This window comes from Pocillopora damicornis, chromosome 4, assembly GCF_964200805.1.
Source record: "Pocillopora damicornis chromosome 4, jaPocDami1.2, whole genome shotgun sequence".
In the NCBI taxonomy this organism is placed as follows: Eukaryota; Metazoa; Cnidaria; class Anthozoa; order Scleractinia; family Pocilloporidae; genus Pocillopora; species Pocillopora damicornis.
In genome coordinates this window covers 28,504,047-28,524,855 of record NC_142673.1, presented here as the reverse complement: position 1 = coordinate 28,524,855, position 20,809 = coordinate 28,504,047, and the positions used below count along the sequence as shown (strand labels likewise).

Genomic DNA, 20,809 nt, shown 5'->3' with positions numbered 1-20,809 from the left:
GTGATAGTGGTGGATATTACCCCACTGCATCTCAGTTCGGTTAATATCTACCACTATTCACCTCCACTTTGGTGAACAATTTTTAATTATGTGCTCCTTTCTAAAAACCGATTTTGGAACATTGTATTGTCTATTAAAAGTTACTAAGAGTTGTAACAGAGAATGATCTGGCTCCAATCCTCTGAGGCAAAAAAAGGGTGCTCATGGCCTTTTTTGGTTTCCTTTTTTTTTTGTTTTTTTGTTTTTTCAATATTTGCAAACCAAGGCAATTGATGTTGAATATTTTGTTCAATATACTATTTATATTTTATTTTGGTTGAGATGTTAGACCATTGGTATCTGATCATATAGGGGTTTCACCCTATAATCAACCTTTCGCAGGTGTAAGTAGTTATAATTTTGGAATAATTTCAATTGAATATTTTTTAGTATTTTTTTAGGGAAATTTTCAAAAGAACAAGATCTCCATGCTATGGATGCTGTAGTGCTTAAGTGCGGAAAATAAGCGATAAAAAAAGGGCTCCTTGTACGTCACGATAGGCAAATCTATCACCAAGCCTAGATAGATTGTTAGACAGGAAGTGAAGTAAACAAGATGGAATTGAATTGAGTTCTAAGCGTGTTTTATCTCTGAACCGAAACACCAGACAAGGTTTTTGTTTGTGGATATATAGGCGTGTTTTTTATCTCGTGCTCCTTCCTTCTTTTGCGCCTTCTGCCTCTGTTCGACGCTTATCTCCGCTGATCCTCAACGCTGTATAAAAGAAGTCACGCATGAGCGATCTTGAGAAATGAATTTATTGGATTCTCTCTGGCAGGCCTTGCCATAGTTGGTAATAAAACCGGGCCTCCATCCGATCCCCTTCCGTAGGTTTTTGGGGAGGCAATTTGTCACTTATCATCCTCTGTGGGCAATATGATTTATCATAAAAATTGTTTGTTAATCAAAGGTGGATGGGGTTTTGAGGATCTAAACAGTCTGTTGCGCTACCTCATTTTCATGCGGCTTTGATCGCCACTACTCGTGAAAATCAACTTTTTAACAAGTGATAGAGATAATTTATTGAGAGTCACACAAAGTTTTGGGCGGCTAGTGATGTATTCAAATACCTGAGATCGGTTTTACGTCAGAAGCATATCTTTGATCTCGTGGACGGGTGAACTCAAGCATCACTAATTTTACAGAATAGAACACGTAGCGTAAAACGAGAGGCATATACTGTATCTCTGTTACTATCCAGAGTTTTATTCAAAGCCTTACCCGACATTGATCGAGAAATGCACAGTCATTCGAGATTGAGTAAGGCTAGGAAAACTTTTCTTCTCAAAAAACATTTTATAAGCGGAAATCCTGTCACTCTTGAAATAGAGAGGCCCTTTGTTTCTCCTTTCCGAGAAATTGATCGTAACATTAAACATACAAATTAAATTTCCGAGAAAGCTTTACAGTTCGGGTCATTATCTATTTTTATTTCCAGTTAAATGTCCGCATCTGTCTGTTGTTCAATGAAAGTTATAATTTTGTCGGAAAATCAGGTCTGCCCTATCGCGTAAAGTCCCTCTGGTGCATGGAATGGAAAGGCCATAATTTCCTTTTCTTAAAGACAAATGATTGACTTGCAAAGGCCCGGTGTCTCTTGACCTTCAATTTTCGACAGCAAGGGCCTCATCCATGTGCACACATCCGTCATGCTAAATTTCGCTCGCATACATTACATACCAGCAAGATTTCATTGGCTAAACTAGATCTTAGCCCAAGGGGTTGCCATGGACGCTAGATTTATGCAGATGCTAATTTAGTCTTAACCAGAGAAGTAATAATTAACTCGATGTTTCCTGTAGACAGCATGCTCAAAATAAATTTCCATCGCGAAACAGCCGTGCAATAGGAGGGCAACTCATGAAGCTTCCGCTTTCTCAACTAGAGGCATTTACTTTAAACCACCCATCAGGCTGGACTTAGTTCTGAAGCGTCTTAAGCAGTGACTTGTTTTACTTGGATAAAGGTTTGTCTGCAACTTTGCGACTTCTTGATTTGTGTTATCTCTTCTGCACGAAGGTTTGTAAAATAGATTAAAACCGTGCAGCTATCAGTCATAGTTAAGTAATTTACTGTTAGCACGTGCTCTCTTCAGTGTCTAACATAACATCATGATGTCGCTTTTAAAATTCTCTATTCTTCCTATGTCTCTGGCGTCGAAGGAAAGTTTCCCTCGTCTGCTAATTCTTGGTGAACCTGTTTATTTCTTAGTTCATGTCCTTTTACAGGCCGTGCCTTTGTGTTTAGTCCGCTTTCGTCTTCGTATCTTCGCTTTCGGTTCGCTGCTCTCACAAATTTAGTCACATTTTATTTTCTTCCTGCCGGTCTATAAGTCAGCGTATAACTGCAAATGTAGCTAAAGTGAAGTGTTAAGCGAAGAAAGTTGTCTGATCCGATGTTTTCATGCTTTGGGTTAAAAATACAGAGTATTGTTTGCAGAGCGGTACCCTGAAGCTGCACATTACATTTCAATCAGTTCTACTCTTTCATCCGTTGAAACCTTCATAAGGCAATATTCTATCAAAATAATAAACTGCGTTATATCGCTAATGTTGGTAACTTCCAGACAAGGAAGGAATCGTGAGCATGCTGATAAAAAAAGAGTTTATTTAATAATTGTTCTTTTTGATAACCTAATCAACAATTAAATAGAAGAAGTTCACTTGTGAAAATTATCCGTGAGTTTATTTGATTCGAAACCTCGCGTGATCTAGATAAAATTCGTTTTTACTTTTGTTGACTTTTATGTGTATGACAGCATTATGTTATGGTAATTTCAAGGGTCGAATCTAGCGTATCTTTCCTTTTCGAAACTGTGATCGGATTTCCATAATTCGTGAGTTTGCACATAGAATCATTTAGGCAATCATTGATAAATACCTTGTCGCCCGGCTTCCAAATCGATCATGTGACATTTTGACATTTGAGAAAATAAGCGGTGCAATTCAAATTTTTATTCTAAAACCCTGAAGTTGAGCCTGCCTTATCGTTTTATGAGATTTGTGATCGAGAAATACTCATTCATACAAGACATTTGAGAACAAAGAATCTTTGAAAGTCAAAACACCTCATTGCTCCTTAAATCATGCATATCCTTTGATAACCATTTCGGAGAAATCGATTGAGTTATTCTAAGAAAGCTTTCGTCATTTATTGTATTTTTTCCTGAAGATCAAGTTTCCTCGTTTGAATATCATCTTCAAAAATGCTCTTCTAATTATAGTCAAGAAGATTTCGTCAGGGAAATATCTCTCAACATGGAAATGAAGTGATATTTTGTGATACAAATTAAGGAAATATGAAGTGCAATTCTCTCCTTGGACATACGAGATAAGAGTACTCTCTAAGACATATGAATAAAGGGGTAAGTTTCTAAAGAAACTGTGATTCGCTCTGAGGAAGGACTAACGCTCGAAACGTCAGCTTTTTTACCCTTTACGGTGGCTAACTTACGTTTTCAACCCAGTTGTTAACACTAAATTACCTACTCTCTAAGATATATCCTTGTTTATTATTGAGTGGTTTCCGGAGAAATTGATCGAGGTATTCCAAGAAGGCTTACGACACATCTATTTTTCCTGAACTGAATTTTTCTTGTTTGAATATTATGTGCGAAAAATGTTCTTATTGTAAAGAAGATTTAATGAGGAAAAAAATTTTTTTTGATGAAATATGAAGTGCAATTCGTATTGTGGAAGAGGTTAGCTGCTCCCCTCTCCATCCATTTGAATTTACGCATATTTTGCTGCTAATTTTTATCGCACTGGCTCTTGAACACAGCAATTTTTATTTAAGGCATTTCATCGAAGATAGAAAATCATTGGAAAGTAGTTATGTTTTTTTTCTGAAATGGTTCCGCCTTGAGATTTTTTATGTTCCTGCCTTGCATTCTTAATGTTTGTAAAACCGTCTCAAAAACACGCCGACGCGGCTGTGAAACACTTGACCGCGCACAGTAGGGTAATCCATCCTCTTTCATGCATTTTTCGATTCCACCACCCGAGGTTTTTCTTAGTAACCATTCTTTCAATTAGCTGGTCTTGATTTTTAATTGTTTCACTCTGTGACCGCTCCATCTACTTGATGAGGTGGCTTTTTTGCGAAACTTCGTACATTACCTTCTGTAGGCAGGTCTGGATAAGAACTTGTGGCTATTAGTTCAGTTAACTATGTGACTTGCATGCAAAGAACGATTAGAAACGGAACTGATATGAAGCTGATCCGTTTTGTAGCAATTAACATATAGAGGGAATCCGCCTTTACCTGCGCAAACCTTGCGTGATCGGTGGACAGGGATGTGTATGACAGCATTATGTCCGCGCTTATTTTACAATTAGATGTCCAAATAAGAACTTGAACTATGATTAACTTCCTTTGTATAACCATGCTGTTTAAAACTGTAATCAAAGTGATTAGTCCTCTATTGTCTGGTGTACAACTGCATATGAAAGCGAGTACAGGTAATGTTTTACAGTTTAGATAATTTGTGACATGTGACTCACTTTTTTTTAAACCCCAAAATTGGGAGTCTTGCTTACCAGTTGTGATAGAATATTCATAGACATGATGGAGAAATGGGCATTTATTCAAGACTTTGGGTACGAAGATGATTAATTTTTCAAATTCAAAGCTATATAGGAGAACATCCTATTTTCTCTAGATAGTGTTCCATTGTTAATCGACCATTTCCGCGAAAATGATCGAAAAATTCCGAAAAAGCCGAACTCACGCCGAGTTATACTCTTTTAAGACAGTATAATTACTAACTCCCTTAATCCGGCCTTTGTTCTGTCTTAAAGATCCTTGTGCTTAAAAAAAATTTTGATATATGAAATTTATCCGTCTTTAGCCATGAATCCTTCGTATGCACTTCTGGATCTACCCGTGAATGAGTGCAAGACTCTTGACGAAGACGGAGTGCTTTATACTTTTAAAAAGGCCGATCATGCCAAAATTCTGTTGAAGAACCTCGCCTTGATGCAAGCAAATGAAGGACTTTTGACAGACGTGGTCCTGCGCTCTACGTCCAAAGATTACGAGGAGCCCCTTCATTCCATTCTGCTTGCTGCCTGCAGTCCTACCCTTAAACAGAATCTTACAGGAAGGGACTTTGATATCACCGGTGGCAAACTCTCTTTGATGGGATTGAACAGAGATATACTTATTGCCTTTCGTGATTTCATTTACAAATCAGAGTTCCCATCACGTCAAGAACTGGTAGATGGCCTTCGAAAGGTTGCTGGAACATATGGAATCGACTCTTTGAACAAGCTTTGCGACCGTAACAGCAATGAACAAATGTCGGTGTTGTGGAATAGTCACCGTGAAGATCTGCTTTCGCAACTGTACGAAATGTACCAAAAGTCTGAATTGACCTCCTGTTTGTTAGACGATGGCAATGGTATAACACAGAAAGTCCATGCACCAGTTGTCGCAGCAGCATCGCCAGTGTTGCGGAAAATTTTGACAAATGATCTGTTCTCATCAGAAGAGACAAGATATCGTCTAAAGGAGATTGCGCCAGACGTCTTGGAGGATCTTGTGAAGTACATATATACAGGTAATGTTGCAGTGAACGGAGAAAACGTGGCTGGTCTTCTCAAAGCTGGATGTGGTTATGAGATTCCCGCACTTGCAAGAGCCTGCTGCGATTGGCTGAGTCTAAAGATGGATTGCTTTAATGCAGTCAATATCCTGTGGCTGGCACGTGAGGAGAATTGCAAAGAAACCAAGGTTCTTCAAGAAGAGGCCAAAAATTTCATAATTGGTAACTTTACAAGCGTTAGTGAAGAAGACGAGTTCGTCGAGCTTGAGTACGAAGATCTGAAAGCGATCATACAGTTCGACGATCTTAATGTGAATTGTGAAGAAGAAGTCTTTAACGCGGTTGCCAAATGGGTTAGTGCTGAGGATGAGCGCATAGGTTACCTACCAGAGTTGCTGAAGTGCATTCGACTGGAGAATACAAGTCCCGAGTTCCTTCGAAGTCTTCTGCAGCATCCTCTTATAATGAAGAGTGCTACGTGCGTTGAATATGTTCAAAATGCTCTTGAAAGTCAAGCCTCGTTTCATTTGCAAGAAGACACAACCCCAACTGAAACCTTCAACGAGTCTGAGCAGGACTCCTACCCTAATCAACACGACTTTGAAGACGCTATTGCCAGAGACCTGACACCAGAATTTCGGTCGTCGGAGTTGGAGCTTCCTAAGTCAGACGCTATTGCTAGAGACCCGACACCAGAATTTCTGACGTCTAAGCTGGAGCTGCCCGAGTCAAAGATACCAGCCGTGCAGACGCCAAGGAGGGGTCAAAGGAAGGACGGAACTCCTGACATGAGGTTTAAAGAGAACAGGCGATCGTTAGGCCTGCAGAATAAGGACCACTCTCCCGATATGCGGTTTAAAGTTAACAAACGAGGCCTCAACCCCGCTGTAAAAAAGGATGGCAGTGCAGACATGAGATTCAAAACAAACCGTCAATCCCTGGGCAGAGATGAGGAGGGGCGACCACTGACAAAGGCAGGTACGCCAGATAGAAGATTCAAAGTAACGAGAGATAAGGAGGCCACGGTGAAATCTTCTTTAAACAGTGGCAGTACACTAAGCACTGGCCCTGTCAAGAAAGATGGTACGCCTGACATGCGTTACACTGTTAACAAACACCCCAACAGCCTGCTGACCTCATCAAAAACAAGATCAGCGAGTGCTCAGGTGAATAGTTCCTCGCGTGTTGGTGGACCATTAAAGAAAGACGGAACTCCTGACATGAGATATGCAGTCAACAAACAGTCTTCCTCTCCCTCCCCTTCCAGCAGCTATGTATCATATAGAGGTTCAAGTGGCCCACTGAAGAGAGATGGAACTCCCGACATGAGGTATGCAGTCAACAAACAGTCATCCTCTCCCTCTCCTTCTAGAAACTATGAAGGTAGACCTTTGCAGCTATCATCCTATAGAGGTTCAAGTGGCCCACTGAAGAGGGATGGAACTCCTGACATGCGGTACGCAATTAACAAACAGTATACCTCTCCGTCTCCCTCAAGCAGCTACAGAGGAAGTTCGTCACAGCTGTCATCACATAGCAGTCTGAGTAGGCCATGTAAGAGAGACGGAACTCCAGACATGAGGTATGCCGTTAACAAGGCGTTCAATGGCAGCAGTCCTGCATCCTCTGGCTATTCCTCTGGTGGGTCCATCTACAGTTCGAGATCATCTCTCAGTGGAAATGGAAGTGGGTCGAGTTCACGCGGTCCACTCAAACGCGATGGTACTCCAGACATGAGGTACGCAGTAAACAAGTCGTTTTATGGTAGTTCACAGTCGGTTGGATCTTCTTTTGGGGGATCAAGCTACAGTTCCAGGCCATCTTCCAGTGGAGGAGCCTCCCGATCCAGCTCCTGTGGTCCCTTAAAGAAGGATGGTACCCCAGATATGCGATATAAAGCTAACTGGCGGTAAAAAAAACTCCAAGTGCGAGAGGTATCAGACTATTTTTTAGCCCAATATTTCCTTTGTCACTTCGTGATGATTCTATGATAAGTGGATTAAGATCTCATTGTTCTGGTTCTTCGTGTCAGATCTCAGGCGGGCAGAAGGATCAAGAGATCAACTCCATAATTTCAGTGAAAATTTTTCAATTAGGTGCGAGTTATTCGAAGCATGATGAACAGTAATCCATAACCAACATCTTTGGCAAAGAGTCCTCGAACATCATGGCTTTGTCGTCTATGCTCTGTTTAACTTTTTTTTTAAAATAAATGGATTTTCTTTCCTGAACGCAAACGAAAAAAATCTGCATATCGATTTCTGCAATAAGCCTGAATGCAGCCTGCGATCATTAGCCAGCCATAACAGTGATGATTTAAATACAAAACCGCTTAACACTGAGACATAGCTAGTTACCTACACAGTTAGGTGAAGCCTGAAGTATGCGCCTTAATCTTGTCACGTTAACCACATACCACCCATATGATAGCTAGAGTAAGCGCCATTGTATATCAAGCTAGGTACTCTTGTGTGCAGAACAGGAATTCTTTTGATAGCTACACGTTCAATGCTAACAGTTATCTTATTGAACATCGGTTATCTTATCACTCGTGTGTTGAAGTACTTGCGCTGCAAGTACTTTGTCGATAAAGCAGTTTGTAGAAAGGTGTTAGCCGGTAGCGAGGTTCTGAAAATGGAACACCAACTGACTCGTAATGTTTTTCGCCTGAGTCACTTGATTTGTGTCAGAATCACGACAGACGATCATGCATCACGTCTCTTACACTAGGATCAGATGTAGGCACAGCACTGATGTTAACTGCAACATCTAATCTTGAATAACATTAAAGCAATGACAAAAATAGGTTTTCAAAGATTTAATGGAAGAGTGGTCCAAAGCGCGCGGAATGTTTAGTCATTGTTAACCATAATACATTATGTTGCGTCAATTTGTATTAACTTCCTGTGTATTGATGGTTGAAGTAGCGCCACAGTTTCCTTGTATGGATCGAGTAGTGGTCTTCTTTAAATGATCACTGGCTTTTTATTAGCGAAAGTGTCTTCGTTTTAACTCTTCGTGGTTGGGATGGACAATAAGCTGTCTATAGTTGAAAGATCAACCTTATTTTTATAACTCATGATCATTCATTGAAGTAGCGTTCTCCATATTTTTGTTTCATAGCCCTTTGGGGAACAGTTTTATATACTTTGTTGCTACTTTTTTTGTAATTTAGCTTGTTCTTGTTAAGAAAGATATACTGAAACACTCATAACGCTAAACATAATATTTGTAAGCTAATAGTTTCATGTGTTGACGATTAAAAATTTGGGTTTTTTAAAGCTCAATTTAATCTAAATATATTTAATCTTTAATCTAAATCCATCTAGGATTCCTAAATCATAAACATGGAATCCCAGAATCAAACGAGACTGCAGTGGGAGGCTTTTGGCCAGTGCATTCTTAATCTGACTCTTTGACTTTCTTGTTGGATGGGGCTGTCCTCACGCAATTCCCTTTAATCATTCTCAAACCATGACCACAAACGGCAAAGCACCGGAACAAAAGCAAGAAGTTTGCTCGTTATGGGCATTGACCTTAGAATGCTTTTCTACTTTATGTCATGAAACCAAAACTAAAGTGATTTGTTCAGATTTCCAAGAAAGATTTGACTTACCACTTTTACCAATGAGATTTAGTTGATTCTAATTTGCGTTCGGTGGCCTAAGCAATATTCTGTAGTTTTCGCATCTTGCACAATTCTCTGAGACACTGGGAAATTTCTTGCGATTTCATTTTTTTTTTGCAGCTCTTCCCCATTCGGTAGTTTAGGTAACTCAACCACTATCGAATGGATGTACTCCGGACTTCCTGTTTTTCTCCTTTCCACACCATTCCTACACCGATCCCTACAACTTCGATTCACTTCCCGTACTTCTTTGTTTTTTTCAATCAGCTTATTATGAGATCAAGTTAACCATTCCACGCTTTCTGGTATTGATATCACTTCGGCTATCCCTGTAAGCAGGTTATTCTACTGTCAAAATGTACTATGCCCCTTAAATAGAACGGTAGAGTTTATTTCTGGATCACTGAGTCTCACACCCTTCCTTAACGACTTACCCGACCTGACGAAAGTGTGACCCACTCAGCAGGACAGGGTTGTATTGCGCATTTAGCAAGTGTAAGTGGTTATAATTTTGGAACAATTTCAATTGAATATTTTTAGTTTTTTTTTGGGGGGAAATTTTCAAATTAACAAGATCTCCGCTATACAAAAGAAGTCACACCTGCTGTTGGCCGACTTCTTAAGAAGGCGATCAGATGAGCGATCTTAAGAAATGAACTTACTGGATTCTCTCAGACCTTGCCATAGTTGGTAATAAAGCCGAGCCTCGATCCGATCCCCTCCGTACGTCTTTGGGGAGGAAATTTGTCACTTATCATCCACAGGGGCAATATGATTTATCGTATGCAATGTTTGTTAATCAAAACTGGACGGGGCTTTGAAGATCTAAACAGTCCGTAACGCTATCTCATTTTCATGCGGTTTTGATCGCCACTACTCATGAAAATCAACTTTTTAACAAGTGATACAGATCATCTATTGAGAGTCACGCATAAAGTTTTAAGCTGCTTGTGATGTATTCAAATCCCTGAGATCGGTTTTACGTCAATGAAGCATATCTTTGATCTCGTGGACGGGTGAACTCAAGCATAACTAATTTTACAGAATAGAACACGTAGCGTGAAACAAGAGGCATATAATGTGCCTCTGTTACTATCCAGAGTTTTATCCAAAGCCTTATTTGACATTGATCGAGAAATGCATAGTCATTCGAGATTGGGTAAGGCTAGGGAAACGTTTCTACTCAAAAAACATTTTAAAGCGGAAATCCTGTCACTCTTGAAATACAGAGGCCCTTTGTTTCTCCTTTCTGCGAAATTGATTGTAACATTCAACAAATTGAACTTCACAGTTCGGCTCATAATCTATTTTTATTTCCATTACTCTCATCTCACACACGCGCACGCGGCCCTTAGCAACGAGCTGGCCTGTCATTCGTAACATAGCAACGCAGCTAGAAATGAAAGTACAGGAAGCGAGAGGGACAGCTGGACTTTGTTCTGAAGCGTCTTAAGCAGTGAGTAATTTTACTTGGATAAAAAACAGGTTTGTTCCGCAACTTTGTGACTTTTTGATTTGTGTTATCTTCTACCGTGCAGCTATCAGTCATAGTTAAGTAACTTGCCTTTAGTACTTGCTCTATTCTGTGTCTTACTTAATACCATGATGTTGCTTTAAAAATTCTATATTCCTATTTTGTCGCCTCTCCGGCATCGAAGGAAAGATTCCCTCGTTTTCTACTTATAGGTAAACCTGTCTTTTTCTTAGTTCAAGTCCTTTTATAGGGCATGCCGTTGTGTTTGGTCGGCTTCCATCTTCGTAGTTTCGCTTTCGGTCCTTTGCTCTCACGAATTAAGTCACATTTGATTTTCTTCCCCCTGGTCTATACTTCGGTGTATAACTGCATATGTAGATAAAGGATAATGCTAAGTGAAGAAGTTTGTCTGATCCGATGTTTTCATGCTTTGGGTTGAAAATACGGAGAAGAAGTTCACTTGTGAAAATTATCCGTGAGTTTATTTGATTTAAAACCTCGCGTGATCGAGATGGAATTCGTTTCATTGGAAGGTTTTTGTACTTTTGTGGACAGTTATGTGTATGACAGCATTATGTTATGGTATTTTTAAGGGTCGAATCTAGCGTAACTTTCCTGTTCGAAATTGTGATCGGATTTTCATAATTCGTGAGTTTGCACAAAGAAACGTTCAGGCAATCATTGATAAATACCTTGTCGCCCGGCTTCCAAATCAATCATGTGACATTTTGACATTTGAGAAAATAAGCGGTGCAGTTCAATTTTTATTCTAAAACCCTGAAGTTGAGCCTGCCTTATCGTTTTATGAGATTTGTGATCGAGAAATACTCATTCATACAAGACATTTGCGAACAAAGAATCTTTGAAAGTCAAAACATCTCATTACTACTTAAGTCATGCATATCCTTTGATAATCATTTCGGAGAAGTTGACTGAGTTATTCCAAGAAAGCTTTCGTCATTTATTGTATTTTTTCCTGCAGATCAAGTTTCCTCGTTTGAATATCATCTGCAAAAATGCTCTTCTAATTATAATAAAGAAGATTTCGTCAGGGAAATATCTCTCAACATGGAAATGAAGTGATATTTTGTGATACAAATTAAGGAAATATGAAGTGCAATTCTCTCCTTGGACATACGAGATAAGATTATTCTCTAAGACATACCCCTGTTTATTACTGAGTCATTTCCGGAGAAATTGATCGAAGAATTCCAAGAAGACTTACGACATGTCTATTCTTCCCGAGCTGAATTTTCCTTGTTTGAATATTATGCGCGAAAAATGCTCTTATTGTAAAGAAGACTTATTAAGGGAAAAGTTTTTTTCGAAGAGATATGAAGTGCAATTCGTATTGTGTCCGCTCCCCTCTCGATTTATTTGAATTTATGCATATTTTGCGGCTAAATTTTATCACACTGGCTCTTGAATACAGCAATTCCTATTCAAGGCACTCCATCGAAGATAAAATTGAAAAGTAGTTATCTTTTTTCGGAAATGGCTCCGCCTTGAGATTCTTGATGTTTCTGCCTTGCATTCTTGACGTTTGTGAAACCGTCTCTAAAACACGCCGACGCGGCTGTGAAATACTTGACCGCACACCGTAAGGTAATCCACCCTCTTTCATGCATTTTTCGATTCCACCACCCAAGGTTTTTTTAGTAACCATTATTTCAATTAGCTGGTCTTGATTTTTAATTACTTCACTCTGTGACCTCTCCATCTACTTGATAAGGTGACGCTTTTTTGCGAAACTTCGTACATTACCTTCTGTAGGCAGGTCTGGATAAGAACTTGTGGCTATTAGTTCAGTTAACTGCGTGACTTGTATGCAAAGAACGATTAGAAACAGAACTGATATGAAGCTGATCCGTTTTGTAGCAATCAACATATCGAGGGAATCCGCCTTTACCTGCGCAAACCTTGCGTGATCGGTGGACAGGAATGTGTATAACAGCATTATGTCCGCGCTTATTTTACAATTAGATATCCAAATAAGAACTTGAACTATGATTAACTTCCTTTGTATAACCATGCTGTTTAAAACTGTAATCAAAGTGATTAGTCCTCTATTGTCTGGTGTACAACTGCAACATGATAGCGAGTACATGTAATGTTTTTACAGTTTAGATAATTTGTGACATGTGACTCACTTTTTTTTAAACCCCAAAATTGGGAGTCTTGCTTACCAGTTGTGATAGAATATTCATAGACATGATGGAGAAATGGGCATTTATTCAAGACTTTGGGTACGAAGATGATTAATTTTTCAAATTCAAAGCTATATAGCAGAACATCCTATTTTCTCTAGATAGTGTTCCATTGTTAATCGACCATTTCCGCGAAAATGATCGAGAAATTCCGAAAAAGCCGAACTCGCGCCGAGTTATACTCTCTTAAGACAGTTTAAATACTAACTCCCTTAATCCGGCCTTTGTTCTGTCTTAAAGATCCTTGTGCTTAAAAAAAATTTTGATATATGAAATTTATCCGTCTTTAGCCATGAATCCTTCGTATGCACTTCTGGATCTACCCGTGAATGAGTGCAAGACTCTTGACGAAGACGGAGTGTTTTATACTTTTAAAAAGGCCGATCATGCCAAAATTCTGTTGAAGAACCTCGCCTTGATGCAAGCAAATGAAGGACTTTTGACAGACGTGGTCCTGCGCTCTACGTCCAAAGATTACGAGGAGCCCCTTCATTCCATTCTGCTTGCTGCCTGCAGTCCTACCCTTAAACAGAATCTTACAGGAAGGGACTTTGATATCACCGGTGGCAAACTCTCTTTGAAGGGATTGAGCACAGATGCACTTGTTGCCTTTCGTGTTTTCCTTTACAAAACAGAGTTCCCATCACATCAAGAACTGGTAGATGGCCTTCGAAAGGTTGCTGCAACACACGGAATCGACTCTCTGAAAAAGCTTTGTGACCGTAACAGCAATGAACAAATGTCGGTGTTGTGGAATAGTCACCGTGAAGGTTTGCTTTCGCAACTGTACGAGATGTACCAAAAGTCTGAGTTGACCTCCTGTTTGTTAGACGATGGTCATGGTGTAACACAGGAAGTCCATGCACCAGTTGTCGCAGCAGCATCGCCAGTGTTGTGGACAAATTTGGCAAATGATCTGTCTTCATCAGAAGAGACAAGATATCGTCTAAAGGAGATTGCGTCCCATGTCTTGGAGGATTTTGTGAAGTACATATATACAGGTAATGTTGCAGTGAACGGGGAAAACGTGGTTGGTCTTCTCAAAGCTGGATGTGGTTATGAGATTCCCGCACTTGCAAGAGCCTGCTGCGATTGGCTGAGTCTAAAGATGGATTGCTTTAATGCAGTCAATATCCTGTGGCTGGCACGTGAGGAGAATTGTAAAGAAACCAAGGTTCTTCAAGAAGAGGCCAAAAATTTCATAATTGGTAACTTTACAAGCGTTAGTGAAGAAGACGAGTTCGTCGAGCTTGAGTACGAAGATCTGAAAGCGATCATACAGTTCGACGATCTTAATGTGAATTGTGAAGAAGAAGTCTTTAACGCGGTTGCCAAATGGGTTAGTGCTGAGGATGAGCGCATAGGTTACCTACCAGAGTTGCTGAAGTGCATTCGACTGGAGAATACAAGTCCCGAGTTCCTTCGAAGTCTTCTGCAGCATCCTCTTATAATGAAGAGTGCTACGTGCGTTGAATATGTTCAAAATGTCCTGGAAAGTCAAGTCTTGTTTCATTTGCAAGAAGACACAACTCCAACTGAAACCTTTTACGAGTCTGAGCAAGCCTTCTACCCTAATCAATACGGCTTTGAAGACGCTATTGCCAGTGACCTGACACCAGAATTTCTGACGTCGAAGTTAGAGTTTTTCGAGTCAGAGATACCAGCTGTGCAGACGCCAAGGAGGGGTCAAAGGAAGGATGGAACTCCTGACATGAGGTTTAAAGAGAACAGGCGATCGTTAGGCCTGCAGAATAAGGACCACTCTCCCGATATGCGGTTTAAAGTTAACAAACGAGGCCTAAACCCCGCTGTAAAAAAGGATGGCAGTGCAGACATGAGATTCAAAACAAACCGTCAATCCCTGGGCAGAGATGAGGAGGGGCGACCACTGACAAAGGCAGGTACGCCAGATAGAAGATTCAAAGTAACGAGAGATAAAGAAGCCATGGTGCAATCTTCTTTAAAGAGTGACAGAACACCAAGTACTGGCCCTGTCAAGAAAGACGGTACGCCTGACATGCGCTACACTATCAACAAAGATGACAAAGGGCGACCACTGACAAAGGCAGGTACGCCAGATAGAAGATTTAAAATAACGAGAGATAAGGAAGCCATGGTGCAATCTTCTTTAAAGAGTAACAGAACACCAAGCACTGGCCCTGTCAAGAAAGATGGCAAGCCTGACATGCGTTACACCGTTAACAAACACCCCAACAGCCTGCTGAACTCATCACAATCAACATCGGCAAGTGCTCAGGTGAATAGTTCCCCGCGTGTTGGTGGACCTTTAAAGAAAGACGGAACTCCTGACATGAGGTATGCAGTCAATAAACAGTCTTCCTCACCCTATCTTTCCAGCAGCTATGTAGGTAGTCCTTTACAACTCTCATCATACGTGGATTCACTTGGCCCACTGAAGAGAGATGGAACTCCTGACATGAGGTATGCAGTCAACAAACAGTTTTCCTCACCCTCTCCTTTCAGCAGCTATGGAGATAGTCCTTTGCAGCTCTCATCGTACCTGGATTCAAGTGGCCCACTGAAGAGAGATGGAACTCCTGACATGAGGTATGCAGTCAACAAACAGTTTTCCTCACCCTCTCCTTTCAGCAGCTATGGAAGTAGTCCTTTGCAGCTCCCATCATACGCGGATTCACCCTCTCCTTTCAGCAGCTATGGAGATAGTCCTTTGCAGCTCTCATCGTATCTAGATTCAAGTGGCCCACTGAAGAGAGACGGAACTCCTGACATGAGGTATGCAGTCAACAAACAGTTTTACTCACCCTCTCCTTTCAGCAGCTATGGAAGTAGTCCTTTGCAGCTCCCATCATACGCGGATTCACCCTCTCCTTTCAGCAGCTATGGAGATAGTCCTTTGCAGCTCTCATCGCATCTAGATTCAAGTGGCCCACTGAAGAGAGATGGAACTCCCGACATGAGGTATGCAGTCAACAAACAGTTTACCTCACCCTCTCCTTTCAGCAGTTATGGAGATAGTCCCTTGCAGCTCTCATCATATGGAGATTCAAGTGGAGCTTCCTGTGGTCCCTGTGGTCCCTTAAAGAAGGATGGTACCCCAGATATGCGATATAAAGCTAACTGGCGGTAAAAAACTCCAAGTACGAGAGGTATCAGACTATTTTTTTAGCCCAATATTTCCTTTGTCATTTCGTAATGATTCTATGATAGGTGTATTAAAATCTCATTTTTCTGGTTCCAAATGTCAGATCTCAGGCGGGCAGAAGGATCCATACTTTCAGTGAAAATATTTCAATCAGGTTCGAGTTGTTCGAAGCTTGATGAACAGTAATCCATAACCAAGTTCTGTGGCAACGAGCCCTCGAACATCATGGCTTTGTCATCTAAGCCCTGTTTAACCTTTTTCAAATAAATAAATTTTCTTTCCAAACAAAACAAATGTGCATATTAGTTTTTGAAATAAGCCTGAATGCAGCCTGTGATCATTAGCCAGCACTAAACAATAATGATTTAAATACAAAACCGCTTAACACTGAGACATAGCTAGTTACCTATACAGTTAGGTGAAGTCTGAAGTATGCGCCTTAATCTCGTCACGTTAACCACATACCACCCATATGATAGCTAGAGTTAGCGCCATCATATATCAAGCTGGGTACTCTTGTGTGCAGAACAGGAATTCTTTTGATAGCTACGCGTTCAATGCTAACAGTTATCTTATTGAACATCGGTTATCTTATCACTCATGTGTGTTGAAGTACTTGCGCTGCAAGTACTTTGTCGATAGAGCAGTTTTTAATTCCGTGTCGAAAATTATCCGGGATTGCTTTGATTTTACTTAAATTTACTCTGTGGTTGGTCCAGAAAACTCACACTTTTCTCTCAACAAATCAGATGAAAACTTAGAACAAGCGCAATTTGGTCACTCGCGTTTTCCCGCGCCTCTAGCAGTTTGCTTTTTTTCACTTTGAGTTCTTATTGGCTAAGGGCAATATGCACCTTTGTTATGATTGGTCGCTTTGATTACTCTGGTTTTGGTTTATCGACTCTAAATTGAAAACTGCGCTAATTATCTTTATCTATGATAGGGAAAAAATAGTGAAGTATTGGTTTGAAAGGTCTCTAGACGTTGGTGAAGCTATATACAGATATACTGCCGGGTTTGTTTACGTTACATTTTTCTTTAAACTTTGCTGTATGAAGGTGATGCTTTGTGTTCCTTGGCATACTTGTAAAGGCACTTGTTTAACCAAACTATTTTGCACGTTCGTCTTAATTTGGTTTAGTTGCTGGATGCCATTTCACTGTTATAATTGGCTGCCACTTCGACAGTGGGAAATAGTTCCTGTTCGACTGATACTTGTGCCGGTAATGCAGCTGTAGTGAAAATTGGCACCTAACCTACAGTTGTTGCGACTTTGTCGTGCAACCTTGTTAAATAATACTTCGTTCAACATCATGGTGGTCATCTGATGATGATGCCTGGTTCACAGAAATCTTTTATCAGCTCACGATCATTAACGTATTTTCCAGTTGCGTATTGCATACATAGGGGTATCAATACAAGGTGACACGCATGATTCTTTAAGACATCATTCTCACACATGATTTTCCGTTGTGATTCCCCAAAATTCTTACGACTCTAAGAAGCCTGAGAAAGCAGCTAGAGGCTGTCTTGGTGCTTAATTTTTAGAGAGGTGTTAGCCGTTAGCGAGGTTTTGAAAATGGAACACCAGCTGACTCGTAATGTTTTTCGCCTGAGTCACTTGATTTGTGTCAGAATCACGACAGACGATCATGCATCACGTCTCTTACACTAGGATCAGATGTAGGCACAGCACTGATGTTGACTGCAACATCTAATCTTGAATAACATTAAAGCAATGACAAAAATAGGTTTTCAAAGATTTAATCGAAGAGTGGTCCAAAGCGCGCGGAATGTTAAGTCAACGTTAACCATAATACATTATGTTGCGCCAATTTGCATTAACTTCCTGATTGGTTGAAGTAGCGCCACAGTTTCCTAGCATGAATCGAATAGTGATCTTCTTTAACTGATCACTGGCTTTTTTGTTAGCGAAAGTGTCTTCGTTTTAACTCTTCGTGGTTGGTATGGACAATAAGCTGTCTATAGTTGAAAGATCAACCTTATTTTTATAACTCATGATCATTCATTGAAGTAGCATTCTCCATATTTTTGTCTCATAGCTCCTTGAGGAACAATTTTATATACTTTGTTGCTACTTTTTTTGTAATTTAGCTTGTTCTTGTTAAGAAAGATATACTGCAACACTTATAACGCTAAACATAATATTTGTAAACTAATGGTTTCATGTGTTGACGATTAAGAATTTGTTCTTTTTAAGCTCAATTGCTGTCAACGTCAAATCTGTCTAAGACTCCTGAATCATTAACATGGAATCCCAGAATCACACGAGGCCGCAATGGGAGGCTTTTGGCCAGTGCATTCTTCATCTGACACTTTGACTTTCTTGTTGGATGGGGTTGTCCTCACGCAACTTACTTCAATCATTCTCAAACCTTGACCACAAACGGCGGAGCACTGGAACAAAAGCAAGAAGTTTTGCTCGTAATGAGTATTGACCTTAGAATGCTTTTCTACTTTATGTCATGAAACCAAAACTAAAGTGATTTGGTCAGATTTCCAAGAAAGTTTCGACTTACCACTTGTATCAATGAAATTTAGTTGATTCTGATTTGCGTTTTCTAGCCTAAGCAATGTTCTGTAATTTTCGCATCTTGCACAATTCTCTGAGACACCAGGAAATTTCTTGCGATTTAGTCCTTTTTGCAGCTCTTCCCATTTCTGCAGTGTAGGAAACTTAGCCACTATCCACTATAGCCTACTATTCCCGTGCAGTGTAGGAAACTTAGCCACTATCCACTATAGCCCACTATTCCCGTCTTTCTTCTTTCCACACCATTCCTACACCGACCCCTACAACTTCAATTCATTTCCCGTGCTTTTCGTTTTTTTTTTAAATCAGCTAATTATAAGATCAAGTTAACCATCCCACACTTTCTGGGATTAATATTACTTCGGCTATCTCTGTAAGCAGCTTATTCCACTGTGAAAATGCATTATGCCACCTAAAATGGAATGGCGGAGTTTATTTCTGGATCACTAAGTCTCACACCCTCCCTTAATGACTTACCGGACCTGACGAAAGTGTGACCCACTCAGCAGGACAGGGTTGCATTGCGCATGGCTCTCGTGTGGCAGGTTTTGGTCCTGCGCAGTAAGATTCTGAATCTTCCGTCTCGATTTCATGAGATTCATCGACACACATTATCTCCCGCGTCCTCTTCCCAGGGTTTCCATCGTTGCAGGTCTTGGAGCAGTCGGACCATTCTCCAGTTTTCCATCTGAGGGAGAGACATATTTTACTAAGAAATGCTCTTTGAGGTATCATGACTCGAGGAAAACGAGAAAAACAATAGTAGTTAAGTTTTTACTACCTAGCTGGACATTTTCGAATATTGCACTCAGAATTCTCTTCATCAGGCTTTTCTCCCTTACAGTAGTGGTCACTGACAATGGATCCGTCATCAGCGCGAGCACAGGTTGGTCTGTGTACCTCTATACCTGTTAAAGATCACGAACAATTTTTGTCTAGTAAGCAGCACAAATTACTTTCCTGCAGTATCAAAAAGTGGTTTTTGAATTTAGAAAAATAATAATAAACTTAGTTCCTTTTCTAGCCATTGTAATGAATCAGTTAAAAAATTTCCTACCAACCTCCACCACAGGTCTCGGAGCAGCCCAAAGATCGCCTTATCCATTGGAAAGTGACTTCGTCCTGCTTAAGGCTCCGCTCAATTCTCGTATCGTCGTCGTTTGCCTCCTTTAAACGAGGGACGAGATAACGAATCCTGACTTGGTATTCTTCCTTCCATGATTGAACCAGATACTGAAAAACACGAAATTGATCAGTGGTAAAACAAATCCAGGACAAAAAAATTCACATACTCATAATTTGACGACGTCGAGATTAATTTCGGTCCCAGAATCTTTCTTCTTTCTCCCGGTCCAGTCCCCCTTTTAGAGTCAAGGGATATCCCCTTCCCTCTGCCATTGAACCATTAAACACTTAAGAGTGACCAGCTTCTTATTTCACCTTCTAGTATCCTTGCTGAATCAAACACTAAGATCATGAGAAACGAAATGATCTTGACACAATTTTCTTTGTCAACCTCATATAATAATTGTATGGAGACCAGCATGGATACAAAGGATTAAAATGTGTTGTCAGATTTTCCGGTTCCGTTTTTGGTAGATCAAACACAACCGCTGATCTGTTTTCTCACCAGCAACTCTACATCTTGGTTGAGGGGTCCTTGTGCAGTTATTCTCTCCCTTCCGTTCTCATCCCTTACGTATTTAAACCTTGTACCAGCGCCGACAAACGCGAATGAACGAGGTTTGATACGGAAGTCCATGTTGAGTAGATCTTCGCCGGCAACTGTCATCATGGCTGTTGATGGTAGCAAAGATAGTGAGCACTGAAACGGCTATGCCAAAAAAAATGCGGTGAAAAAAATAGGTTTAATTGCGCAAAGTAAAAGCTGGTTCATGAACGGGCGCGGCACACGAATAATTATAAAATTATCATATTGAATAACTAATTATAGAAGATAGAGAAGCGATTATGAACTTACAGCCAGACTTGAACTTACCCAAGTAATTCTTGAAACCACTTAATTCCTTAATTTGGATATTTCTCGTTCCGTCTGGAATTAGTGCGATCGACTGATAATGTCCTGGCACAGTTGATAAAAACAAAGTATAAGAAACGATGAGAGAGTTACAGAACAACTTTTTACGTCCGCAGTTGCCTGGAGGAGAGACGCTATTCTTACATTTTGCAGGCGTGCACATGTTGAGGAAAATATGTAAGCAAAGAATGACACCAGC

At 40.3% G+C, this 20,809-nt stretch overlaps 3 protein-coding genes across 9 annotated transcripts in view; 2 read left to right on the top strand and 1 right to left on the bottom strand.

The window, feature by feature from the left end:
- The first annotated feature begins 1,866 nt into the window (after positions 1–1,866).
- LOC113682618 (uncharacterized) lies at positions 1,867–9,206 on the top strand. Of its 2 annotated transcripts, XM_089204992.1 has the most exons (3): positions 1,867–2,006; positions 4,890–7,519; positions 8,915–9,206. In XM_089204992.1, exon 2 carries the CDS (start codon positions 4,892–4,894, stop codon positions 7,496–7,498), a length of 2,607 nt encoding a protein of 868 aa, XP_089061118.1. In that variant the 5' UTR covers positions 1,867–2,006; positions 4,890–4,891; the 3' UTR covers positions 7,499–7,519; positions 8,915–9,206. The 2 variants fall into 2 exon arrangements, with proteins under 2 accessions (XP_089061118.1, XP_089061117.1); XM_089204991.1 differs by lacking the exon at positions 8,915–9,206 and having other exon boundaries at positions 4,890–8,872.
- On the top strand, positions 1,930–18,590 carry LOC149047573 (uncharacterized). Of its 5 annotated transcripts, none has more exons than XM_089204988.1 (3): positions 10,578–10,698; positions 13,185–16,022; positions 18,240–18,590. In XM_089204988.1, exon 2 carries the CDS (start codon positions 13,187–13,189, stop codon positions 16,001–16,003), a length of 2,817 nt encoding a protein of 938 aa, XP_089061114.1. In that variant the 5' UTR covers positions 10,578–10,698; positions 13,185–13,186; the 3' UTR covers positions 16,004–16,022; positions 18,240–18,590. The 5 variants fall into 5 exon arrangements, with proteins under 5 accessions (XP_089061112.1, XP_089061114.1, XP_089061113.1 ...); XM_089204987.1 differs by lacking the exon at positions 18,240–18,590 and adding an exon at positions 16,122–17,766; XM_089204990.1 differs by lacking the exon at positions 18,240–18,590 and having other exon boundaries at positions 13,185–15,515; positions 15,576–16,312.
- The window catches only part of LOC113682607 (A disintegrin and metalloproteinase with thrombospondin motifs 6), an 18,595-nt gene continuing 15,552 nt past the window's right edge, over positions 17,767–20,809 (bottom strand). For both annotated transcript variants that reach the window (XM_027199770.2, XM_089204985.1), the window contains 6 exons: positions 20,572–20,655; positions 20,203–20,369; positions 19,634–19,805; positions 19,354–19,480; positions 19,050–19,260; positions 17,767–18,436 (listed from right to left, as the gene is read on the bottom strand). In XM_027199770.2, coding sequence (XP_027055571.2) covers positions 18,284–18,436; positions 19,050–19,260; positions 19,354–19,480; positions 19,634–19,805; positions 20,203–20,369; positions 20,572–20,655 — 914 coding nt within the window. In that variant the 3' untranslated portion in view covers positions 17,767–18,283. The remainder of the gene's footprint in view (positions 18,437–19,049; positions 19,261–19,353; positions 19,481–19,633; positions 19,806–20,202; positions 20,370–20,571; positions 20,656–20,809) is intronic.